This window comes from Anolis carolinensis, chromosome 5, assembly GCF_035594765.1.
Source record: "Anolis carolinensis isolate JA03-04 chromosome 5, rAnoCar3.1.pri, whole genome shotgun sequence".
NCBI classification, from domain to species: Eukaryota; Metazoa; Chordata; class Lepidosauria; order Squamata; family Dactyloidae; genus Anolis; species Anolis carolinensis.
Window position 1 is genome coordinate 142,489,849 of NC_085845.1, and position 12,299 is coordinate 142,502,147.

The 12,299-nt window shown below is 39.7% G+C and overlaps 1 protein-coding gene across 12 annotated transcripts in view; it reads left to right on the forward strand.

Moving 5' to 3' along the window:
* dock4 (dedicator of cytokinesis 4) overlaps positions 1-12,299 on the forward strand; it is a 329,858-nt gene that overhangs the window by 267,032 nt on the left and 50,527 nt on the right. For 9 of the 12 annotated variants that reach the window (XR_010006703.1, XR_010006702.1, XM_062982447.1 and 6 more), the window contains 3 exons: positions 4,808-4,834; positions 5,009-5,104; positions 9,704-9,764. Coding sequence is in view for 10 of the 12 variants with exons in the window: in XM_062982447.1 (XP_062838517.1) it covers positions 4,808-4,834; positions 5,009-5,104; positions 9,704-9,764 (184 nt within the window). In the remaining 2 variants the exon portion in view is untranslated. The remainder of the gene's footprint in view (positions 1-4,807; positions 4,835-5,008; positions 5,105-9,703; positions 9,765-12,299) is intronic. The other 3 variants (XM_062982448.1, XM_062982451.1, XM_062982454.1) reach the window with 1 other exon arrangement.

The following is a 12,299-nucleotide window of genomic DNA, read 5'->3' on the forward strand; positions in this document are numbered from 1 at the left end:
AAGCACTGAGCTGGAGACCGAAAGGTCCCAGGTTCAAACCCCGGGAGCGGCGGGAGCGGCCGCTGTTAGCTCCAGCTCCTGCCAACCTAGCAGTTCGAAAACATGCCAATGTGAGTAAATCAATAGGTACCGCTCCATGCAGTCATGCTGGCCACATGACCTTGGAGGTGTCTACGGACAATGCCGGCTCTTCGGCTTAGAAATGGAGATGAGCACCAACCCCCAGAGTCGGACACAACTGGACTTAACGTCAGGGGAAACCTTTACCTTTACCTTTTTAATCTGAGAGTTACAAAACAGTTTTAAAACACATTCAGAAAATACATTTATTTTATTTATTTATTTTCTCCCCTTACCAACCAAACCTGTAAGAATGCTGGAACTGAAAGATGACCTCCCCTTGAAGAGCTTAAAAAACATGTTGGTTTATATTAGGAGATATGATATTTCAAATAGTCCAAATCAGGGCTTCTTAAACCTTTTCCACTCCCAGACCTCTAGGAATTTTTACATGACCCCAGGTATATAAATGGGTATAAAAATCAAATATTTACTGATAATAAACCAGCATTTATAATGCTTGCTAAACAGCCAGATTTTCCTTTTTATGAAGTAGAGCAGAAGCATCTTCTGCAGACTCCACTGTAAACATCGCATGTTGTTGCTAACAGATTCATATAAATATCTGAAGCAGCCACTGGGTGGCTTTCAGAAACCTTTTACTATTGCCAATAGTATTACTATGAGAATTAATAATCATTGTAGTATTATTACTCATATTACACTAATGATAGTTGTATTTTTATAGGATATTCTCATAATCCCAATTTTGTCTTATGGGACCCCATTTGGGGTTGGGGAACATAGTTTGAGAAGCAGTGGTCTAGACTCCGTCATGGAGGGCTTTTAACCATCACTTTGAATTCTGATAGCCAGTGGAACTGTTTCAATAGGGGAGTTAGATGATCCTGTACCCAACCTCAGTCAACAGTCTGATCAATGCATTTTGGACTTGCTGAAGACTTTGTGAGGGTACATCCAAGTAGAGTGCATTACAGTAGTCCAAAGGCAATATATAATCAAGGCATGTCACCCTAGGCAGATCCAACTTCTCAAAGAATAGGTACAGTTGGTGCACAAGTTCTAACTGTAAAAATTTTCTCCTGGCCACACCTAACCTCGAATATCCAGGTTCAGATCTGAGTTCTATCTGATTTTCTTTCTTTCTTTTTTTTTTTTTTTTGTCAAGCTAGGATTAGTGTTGAAGGCTCAGGTGAAGCAAGTTCCATTCCTGTGTGGATATTTGGAGAAGAGAACCATTTCTAGAAAAGGGTCAAAGAAAGATTTTGATAAAATATTACAGTATGCATGTAATATCATTTCTGGCTTATAGTATGCAAAGAGAGAATGCCAGCAGAGATGGAAATACCCTTTAATTTTCTGCCTTTAGCTCTTGCTTGAGGTAACTGAATTTTGTTATAAATGTTTGCTTTGCGCATTATCTTTCAAAGGTCAGCGAAGCAAAGGGTTTGTAGGAATTTGTGAACATTCTTTATACATACATATTTGAGATGAAAATTCAAATGGAAAGTACGCCCTGTGTTTAAACTGACTAATCTACATCCGTTCTGAGAGATTCTAGCAGCCCTTATTTTGAGATGCTCTCTCGCCTTCCACCTATCTTTATATTTAGTGATGGAGAAAACTTCAGGTTAGAGTACACCTTGTTTGTTAACCATTTCTTGATCTTTCACCAAATGAATGAATGCAGCACCTTTTATGGGATTTGTTTCCGTAAAAAAATGAAACTCATTTATGTTCCTTGGAGTTTTTATATGTTTATGCTGCAGATGTGTTTTCTGGAAGTCCCCAGGTAAACTCCAGACTATCTAAAGTAGAAATACATGGCTGCCTGTTACATACACACAGGATTGTATGCCAAGAAACAACCTTGCCTGTACTTTTATATGAGATTCCAGATGTAGGCTGTGCTGTTGTTGTTATGTGTTATTAAGCTGACTTGACTACTGGTGACCCTACGGAATGACTGAGAGACCTGGAAAACCCATGTATTAACAGCCCAGTTCAGGTGTTGCAAAATTAAGTTGTGATATATTCTTTTTTGTTTTACTGAATTAATTAGTCTGCTCTGTGACCTTCCTCTTTTCCTATGACTTTCAGTAGGAAAAAGGAAGTAAATGTCCAGCTCCAATGTAGTAATTTAGTAGTAGTTCAGTAATTAGACTCCAATGTCTTGATATGCTCTAGGACTCATTTATTTGTTGTTTTGGGATATCATGGTACGTGTGGAACTCTTATCTAGCACCACACTTCAAATGCATTGATTCTCTCCCCTCAGCTTTCTTCACTGTTTTGGGACTTGAAGGACTTTCTCCCCTATCTTTTCATGATCTACACAATCAAAGTCTTTTCTATAATCAATGAAGTTCGGGTCATTTTACTTCTGAAATTCTTTGGTGCCCTCCATTAGCCATTATATGTGTGCAATATGATCTCTAGTGCCTCTTCCTTTTTTGAACCAATTTGAATGCCTGGCATTTCTTTCTCCATATATGGTTAAACATCTTTGTTGAGCTTCTTCCCTTCATATGTGATAGAGTAGATTGTCATAATGCAATATGGAATTCAGAAATAGTATATGTAATATAAAACAGCTGTCACACCACCTAAGTCATTATCATCTGAAGCAATATGCAATTGGTCTCATCTGTCATTTGGTAATCTTTCCTCTCATTTGAGAAGTAGACTTCTACTGTTTTAGGTACAGGAATGGAAAATATAATTTTATATTTCAGCAATTAAATGACTTCACTCCTCTACTTACACGCTACTTTGAATTGTCCACATAAAGGCATTAGACCAGAGTTAGAATTACATTGCCACTACTGCTACCTGATTTGTTGCTAACATTAAAAGATGATTATACTAGGATGAATGCCCAGGATAGTTTTGGATTAGCTGGGTGTTATTTAACTGCTGTGTAGTTATGACTAGTAATGAGGAAAGATCTCAAAAAGTGAATGTTATGCCAATTTTTGACTTCTGCAGAAAAGATGATGCATGTTTGTTTTATTTTTAATCTTGTATACGGTCACTACAATCAGGATTCTGTTTTGGAAGTGCCAAAAATTAGCATTTCCCATTGCATGCTGGAAGGTAAAGCCCACACACATTATTTGGTGTGCAAAACTGGTTTTCAGTGAGTTGGTGGACTCCATATACATGGTTTCCCTGCCATTCTTATGCTATTAGGCCTTTCTCTTTGGCTATTGATGTTTTGACTTGAGCTATAAAAGTGGCAGTTTACTACTACAGCTTTCTTGTATCCTGTTCCTTTTCTTCTCATACTGATTATGCCTTTTGCCTTGTCATGTTGAATTTTCCTCTGCTGTGCTCAGCAAAGAGAACAGGCAAACAAAAGGAATGTATTTTACCTATTTTTGCCGTCATTTCTATCTCATAATGAATCTACTGGATGTCGGACTTTGTGAATGGCTACATAAAACAGCATTATGCATAAGTGCAAACCATATTTTTCTTGTTCTGTAGCCCCTGGGATATTTTTGTGCTCCCACACAGACACCTCCCATACCAACCTCAAACTTGGATTGCTAGTGGAAGTCTCCGGTAGCAGGGATGGGCAAAATGCAGTTTACAGCCCACCTACATCCCTCCAGCTGCCAAAAAAGTGTCCATCTCTTTTATTTCTAAAAATATATCTCCCAGCTAAACTGCATGCTTTCTTCCCTTTATTAAAAAGGGCCTCTCCTTAGCCTAAAGCAGCCCAGCATCTCCCTCCCATAGGGAGGAGCAAGGCGAGTAACCTTTGGCAGTTGCCCAACTCTGTTTTGGAGTTTGGACGGTGTCTCCCACACCTTGCCCTGAGAGAAAACCTCGGACCTTTCCCATTAAATTTCTGCAAAAGAACGAGTTGTGTTGGGCTCTTGAGCATGTTTAGTACTTAAAGAATCTGTTTCTGTGGCAACCTCGGGTTCATCCATAGAATATGGGAAGGATAAGGAAGGAAACAGTCTCTTCTAGCTTATGCAAAGAGCCTTTTCCCTCATTGCCATATAGCAATCTAGCTTGCTAAGGGGTGGGGAGAGGACTTCTGAAGCAAAGGGTGTCTTGTGATACCCGCAGGATTTTAAAGAAGGAGTAAATGCTAGTTAGTATCCATCACAAGTATTGTCAGGGGTTATATTTCTGTACTTCTGTACTACATCTGATAATAATTTTCCATAATTCTAATTGACTTGGAGAACTGGACTAATTCTTGCTACAGAGAACCCATCAATTATTTAATGGTTAAATGAATGAGATTGAAATGCATAAATAACACCAAGTGAAAGGGAAGTATTTTTTTTCAAAAAAAAAATCCCAGGAAAAGGCTTTTCCTGTGGCACTTACAATGCAGTAAATTGTGTGGGTGCAGAACTACTGTCGACTAAAGTACGGGGGAAAAAATCCTACATTGAGAAGATTTGAAATCTCAACGAAAGGGAACAGTGAGATGGGAAATGCTCTCCTCTAGGTAACAAAACCTTCCATTTCTTTTCTTAATCCTGAAATGCAGCTCTAATAAAGAGCATAACAGGGCAAGAATATAATAAAAGCCCAAATCTTCTGTTTGTAAGGGCTGTAGAATGTCTTCTCTCTCTTGATATATGTGTATATATGTATCTGTATCTATTTATGGAAAATAGGCTGTTATCTCTCTGTGTGTTGTCTTGGAGTTGGCTAACCTAAAAAAATCAATTTGCCTTGTCAATGCTTCCTGGAGTAGAATTCCACTCTTTGGTCCTTATCCCAGGTAAGACAATATTTGCAACTGGGCTTCGTATGAAAGGGGAAATATATGTATATATTTAAATCTCTGAATAAGCAGATATTGCTAAGGCATTTTTGGGTATTGAGTACAAATTGGTTGTTATGGAGACTGGTAAAAATAAATCCTGATATTCTGCCCTGGGTTCATTCCTTCCAGCCTGCTGAAGAAAATTGAACGTGAAACATGGAGAGAAAGTGGTGTTTCATTAATTGCCACTGTAACCCGTCTCATGGAGAGGCTGCTGGACTACAGGTGAGCAATTGTTGCATGTTTTATAGCAAGGAATGCTCAACTGTCTGCAAGTTGAATGCTAGATGGAATTGTTATTAACACGAATATGAATGCATACAGAGAGCAAATATAAAGTTTTCAGGAGTTGCAATATGAATGGAAAACTGTCTTTAAGCATTTATTACCAATCTTGGGAAATATAATGATATAGCTAAACTCAGGGCCAAACTACATGCTAAGAAAAAATGCATGGCATACCTTTTTATAAGCAGGGTGCAGATAGAGCAAATCATATGCTTAAATAGTTGCCCAGGTTCAAAAACTGTCCATTGAAAGCTGGCGTATCAATGACAGGAGATCTACCCTAACCTTTTTCCTGAATTATACGCTAGCTTCCTATGTCCAAAAAGATTTCTCTCCATAGATTTTGTGATGTCAGGATCTCTGATTTTGACTTCTTTTTTTGGGATGGGGGGAGTAAAAAACTGTACTTTTCTATCCGATACACAAGCACACTGAATCACATCAGGGTCAGCCCTATCATTAAAACTAGGACTGTGCTTCACGCAATTGGTTTTGAGTGTTGTGAGTGCATGGACAGAACATTGTTAGCCACTTGATTGATTATTATTGCATTTTTACTGCCAGTGAAAGGTACTTGTGGGACTGTATGTTTCAGGTGCTGAAATAAACTTGGCAGTCTTTCAATGTATAGCTTTGACTGAGGAGTCATTTGCTTCTCAGTATCAGATGGGAAAATGTCTTGGGTTGGCCCTGATTTTACTTGTTGTACTGTGTCAGGAGTGATGTTGGGTTCAGGTCATTCCCTGCTGTTTTATTTCTGATGGATCTCAAACAGGAGGTTGCGCAACTCCTCTGCCGTTTTAACATCCGAATGAGCTGCTGCAGTTGAGCAGGGATAGATGCAGCATTAATGATTATGAACTCATGACAAAGAACGGACAGACTTGGATTGTGACTCGGATTATGCCTCTGAATGAATGGATGTTTTAACTTAATTCAATTTTAACTATAATTGTTGTACTGTAATTGTTTTTATATACTCTGTTTATGTTGGTTGTAAGCGGCAATGAGTCCCCCCTCAGGAGTGGGTGGGCGGGATATAAATGTTGCAATAATAATAATCCCCCCGTAGGTGCCACCTTGTCGTGGGGGGGGGGGGGGCTTAACTGCTCCAATGATGCTGAGAGCTGTGTTGGCGGTAGCATATCTATCTTGTTTGCTGTGTCATGCAGTGTTGTTGTGTCAATAATAATAATACAGTAATTGTTTTAGATTCTGTATTTTTGGCATTATTACTATCATCTGCAGTCTGAAAACATAAAGCCAAATAGGTATATCAGACAAGAGATCTGGGAGACAGGTGACACTTGCCAACTTTTTGCATTGTAAACCATAGGAGATTCGAATCCAAAGAATATGAATAGTCCCAAGGTACTTACATCTATCCAGCTGTGCTTGTTACAAATTGTCCATATAATCTATTTGTCTGATGACTATTCCAAACATTTGTGTTGATGCTCATCAGGCAGCATATCAAGCTGTGGATGGTGAAATCTGTGGATGGAAAACTGGGGAATATGGAGAGCCAACTGTACACGTAGGTGGCGGCGGCAATAGGAATAACAATGGCAATTACAATGTTGCTAAATATGTAACATTTGTATTGTGCTTTCGAGTGCACTCCTTAAAACTCCTTAAAGATTAACAGCTTTAAGGGATGCAGGATGGTTCAGTCTTCAGGAAATTGCTTCCAGTGCTGTCCTCTATATCTGACATCAGAGGCAACCATCACATTGTGCTTTATTATAGGACCAGTGATTCAAGTGTGGCACAAGATGTGTTGTTGGACTGTCACCCCATCATTCTTCTCCATTGGCTGTACAGGCCAGGGACTGATGGGAGTTCCCATGACACAACTGGAATGCCTCAGATTCTCACCTCTGGCTTACATCAAATCTCCAAAACATAAATCAGCATTATTACGATATCCCACATTCTTCTGGGAGGAAGCATGACTGAGGCCATGAGTGAATGGTTTCCCCAGCCATGACAGTAGCAAGATCCTAATTGCGATCTTTCTGATTCTTAGCTATGATACAGTACCATTTGCACTGAAGCATATGTTCACACACTATGGTTCCTTCTGAGATAAGAACAGAAAGTGGAGGGGAAAGATTTCTATCTTTGTATGGACACTTTGGCGTAAGCATCCCTGAACTCGATAGGATGTACTTTTGAACGAACACATGTAAGATTGTCATGCACTTGATTGTGCATCTTTGCCAGAAACATACATCTTGGATTCAAATCGTTTAAATGGTTATAAGCAATCTTGTTGAGAATCCGTAAATGCTCAAGATTACTGTATATGTGCTTTCAATTTCATAATGCACATATTTTACACAGACTTTGATTCTGGAACCAGAAAGCTAATTTAAGCACAGCAGAGGACTTTGCCTGCCAGATAGAATTAGAAACAGCAACATTCTCCCATCCCCCTTTAAGCAGCTGTCCTCTCTAATCTATCATGGTTTGGGTTGAGGTTACCTACAGGATTACCTTCTCTCCCATATGGTCTGCCCATACACTTAGGTCCTTTGGGGGATGCTTACTCCAACCAGCCAGAACCCGACTGGTAACTGTCATCTAGAGGACCAATTCATCAGATGCCCCTTAATGGTGGAATGACCTGCAGAAAGAGATTCAACAGCTAAATAAGCTGTCAGAATTCAAGACACAATTGAAGACCTATATTTTCTTCCAGGGCTAACCAGTTAATTTTAAACTGTGAATTTTAAATGTACATTCCATTTATATTGCATTTTAATCCTTGAAGTGTGCATTTAAAATATTTATTTTGTGGCGGTTCGTTTTAATGTATGTTTTATGGTATGTATCTGTGTATGTGTTGTGCCCTGCCTTGAGCCATGAGGAGAGGCAGGTAACAAATAATCATCATCGTCGTCGTCGTCATCATTTTTGTGTGTATCAGGAGCGACTTGAGAAACTGTGAGAGAATTGGCTATCTGCAATGATGTTGCCCAGGGGACTCCTGGATGTTTTGATGTTTTTCCCATCCTTGAAGGAGGCTTCTCTCATGTCCCTGCATGGAGCTGAAGCTGATAGAGCAGTGTTTCTCAACCTGGGGGTCGGAACCCCTGAAGGGGTCGCGAAGGGGGGTATCAGAGGGGTTGCCAAATACCAGTATCTTCTGTTTGTCATGGGGGTTCTGTGTGGGAAGTTTGGCCCAATTTTATCATTGGTGGGGTTCAAGCGGCTCTCTGATTGTAGGTGAACTGTAAATCCCAGCAACTACAACTCCCAAATGCCAAGGTCAGTTTTCCCCAAACTTCACCAATGTTCAAATTTGGACATATTGAGTATTTGTGGCAATATTGGTCCAGATCCATGATTGTTTTCAGTCCACAGTGCTCTCTGGATGTAGGTGAACTACAACTCCAAAACTCATGGTCAATGCCCACCAAACCCTTCCAGTATTTTCTATTGGTTATGGGAGTTCAGTGTGCCAAGTTTAGTTCAATTCCATTGTTGGAGGAGTTTATAATGTGCTTTAATTGTAGGTGAACTATAAATCCCAGCAACTACAACTCCCAAATGACAAAATCACACACCCCCCCCCCCAACCCCACCACTATTCAAATGTGGGCGTATCGGGTATTTGTGCCAAATTTGGTCCGGTGAATGAAAATACATCCTGCAAATCAGATATTTACATTACGATTCATAAGAGTAGCAAAATTACAGTTATGAAGTAGCAACGAAAATAATGTTATGATTGGGGGTCACCACAACATGACCCCCAGTCGTATTAAAGGGTTGTAGCATTAGGAAGGTTGAGAACCACTGAGATAGAGGGAGCTCACCTATGGTCTCCCTGGGTTGGATTTGAACTGGCAACCTTTAGGTCAGCAACCCAACCTTGAAGTCAACAGTCCTGCCGGTACAAGGGTTTAATGCACTGTGCCACGAGGAGCTATCATTATCACAAGCAAGCTTTATAAAAACATGTTCTTTCCACATGTTAGAGGATCCCAGTCTGTATTTCTACACACTGGCCAGTCTGTGGTGGAGCAATTCAAATGTTGCAATTGACCCCAGGGACACACCAATTCAGTGTAGACTTTGTGGCGAAATGTCAATGATAGTCCAGATGATGCTGATTGTTGACGGGTGGTGATGATTATGTTCCATATAAAAGAGCATATGTGACCAGGGAATATAAGTCCTTGGTTCAGGGGGATCACATTCTACAGAATGAAACTCAAGAGGGACAGAGAAGGAGAGGGAACTGGAGGCGAGAATGGACATGGGAAGAATGTGCAATAATTGCAGTTATATAAACATTCAGTTTCAGGTTGATTTGTTCTAATTCATTCCTTGGTCCATCAACAATCTTATTTTGCATTAGACTACCAGCTGCTGCACAGTCTAGAATCAATGGTGTATTTGAATCTGTTAATACAGATTTTCTCTTGAAAACATAATTTTATCTGATGTGCATAATTAATTATTTGGCACAATATTCACACGCTGTTTGGTCTGATGATTTTTCTTTCTCTCTCTCATTGCCTCCAGGGACTGCATGAAAATGGGAGAAGTAGATGGAAAAAAGATTGGCTGTACTGTCAGCTTGTTGGTACGTATCTGACTTGGAAGATCATTTCTGTTTCACATTGAAGATCGAATGTTTAGATAAGAGTGTATTTTTAATACCCTGCTTTCCTGATTGTGGTTTAAAGTACACATTCTGCTGCAGGATTAATGTGTGCCAATACATTCAAAGTCTATTTTAAAATCATCAAATGTTCATGTTCTCTCGGTCTGTATTTTTGGGGGATGGATCTATATCATATGAACTAGACTGCAGGAAATAAATAATAGCCTGAGTCGTGGGAAGATACATCTAAGCACATGCACTGGAGTGGGAAAGAGAGCAGAAATGGTTCTTGAGTCTCCTCCTTATTGTACTGCAGAGCTTGCAGAAATCTGTTTTGCAGCACAATTCCCAGAATCCCATAAGCAGCATAGATAGTGCCTGTGCTATATGGAGGATTTTGGAACTTTGGAGTTCAAAACCCTCCTGATTTTTTCAAGGCTCTTCTGTATGTATTTGGCATAGAGCATTGTCCAGCTTCTAATTCCTCATTGTCAACTGCTTCTTCTTATGCACTGAATAATCACTGAATAATAGTAAAGCTATGAACATATGTGAAAAAGATACCTTTCATCCACTGAGTTATCACCAATGCAAGAACAATCAAGCATTGAGCATTCTATTGAGCTGCCTGTATCTTTGCAATTGCAACATGGTTTTCAGGCAGACTTTGGCTTTCAGTATTGACTCTACCATCGGCCAACTTAATTTCACTCAGGGCTGGGAGGCTTGATGAGCACAGGAAAATGGCCAAGTGGAAAAGGAATAGTGGGAGCTGCGCTGCGTCGCTCTCTCCTAACATTTTAACATTTAAACTTTCAACTTAATCTGTATTGCTTTTCAATATGTTGCTAGCCACCTTTAGTTCCCTTATTGGGATAAACATGAATATTTATAAATTTCACTGTAATGTAACTATGTACATATAGCAAAAATGCCCTATATACTCTTGTATAAATCTTGATATTTTAGTAAATAAAAAACCTGTGTCTACTTATCCATGAGTCGATGTAAGTACTGTAACTTAACTGTAATCAGTGGTTTTCAACCTGTGTGTCCTCATGTTTTTGGCCTTCAACTCTCAGAAATCCTAACAGCTGGTAAACTGGCTGGGATTTCTGGGAGTTGTAGGCTAAAAACATCTGGGGACCCGAAGTTGAGAACCACTGTGTTATATTAAAAAAGGAAACTCCTTATTCTATACTAGGAGAACCTAAAAGAAGCACTGTCTCCCTTTTCTTTCTGCCTTGGAGTTAATTCTGGCCTTTTTGAACACCTAGGTGGGGTACCGCAGTAGCCAGGGGTGGCTAGCCCTTGGGTGGTATTGCTGCTCTCCCCTCTCTGTTGAATAACCCTCAGCCTATTCATGGGTCATATCAAAACCATAATTTTGACCCAAAATCTGCCCTTGACTTATATAAGAGGTTAACTTATACATGATTTGCTAGATGCCTTCAAGTCAACTCTGACCTCTACTGATACTATCATCAGAAAAATTATTCAGAGCAGGTTTGCTATTGTCTATCTCTCAGGCTGAGGGTTTGACTTGGTGAAGCTCACTCAGTGGGTTTCAAAGCTGAGCAGGGATTCAAACTATGGTCTGGCAGAGTCCTAGTGTAACACTCTAAGCACTATACCATTCTGCCTTTTGTTGTTGTTGTTATTGTGTGCCTTCAAACCATTTCCCACCTAGGACAGTGCTGTCGTAACACGCTGGGCAATTGCCCAGAGGCACCCAGGAGCATAGGGGGCCCATGCTAATCTATACACAGACCAGAATTGAACACCAATTTTCTGATCACGCAGCAGTCAAATCTTCTGCTAACTTGGTAGAAGGAGAAAAATAATGACTTGTAGCGGAAAGTTGGCATGTTTGCATTTGCAAGAGAAATATTACTGTTTTATTACTTGCAATGTTGTGGAAGCAAAATATTGTAATGGATTCGCTGGAGGCAATTAATGGCTGGGGACAACGATTGCTGAGAGTGTTCATCTCCATTATTGGAAGCAGAGCCTCTGCTATTTGTGTTCCAAGAATTCTATTTGTGTGGTGAAGGGTTAAGGTTCTTTAAAAAGTGAAATGAGGAAAAAAAGAAAATGTAGACTTATTATGTGGTACCAATAAATAACAGTTTATTTTATTAATAATATATTTGTATTACCGTGAGTTGGTGTAGGCAGATCCCAGTTCAACACTTTGCCTGGGGGGCCTATAATGCTGTTAAGACAGCCCTGATCTAGGTGACCCTTAGATAAACCTATTCTAGGGTTTTCTTGGCAGGATATGTTCAGAAGAAGTTTACTATTGCCCTTCCCTGTGGCTGAGAGACTGTGACTTGCCTAAAGTCAACCAGTGACTTTATGGTTGAACGGAGATTCATATCTTGGCTTGCAGAGTCATAGGCCAGTGCCAAAATTGCTACACAATGCTAGTTCTTAGCAAAACATTAATTGCTGCATCTGTTTTTTTCCAAATTAAAATTAAATTAGGTTAGAGTAGATTTCTTTAGCTTTCCT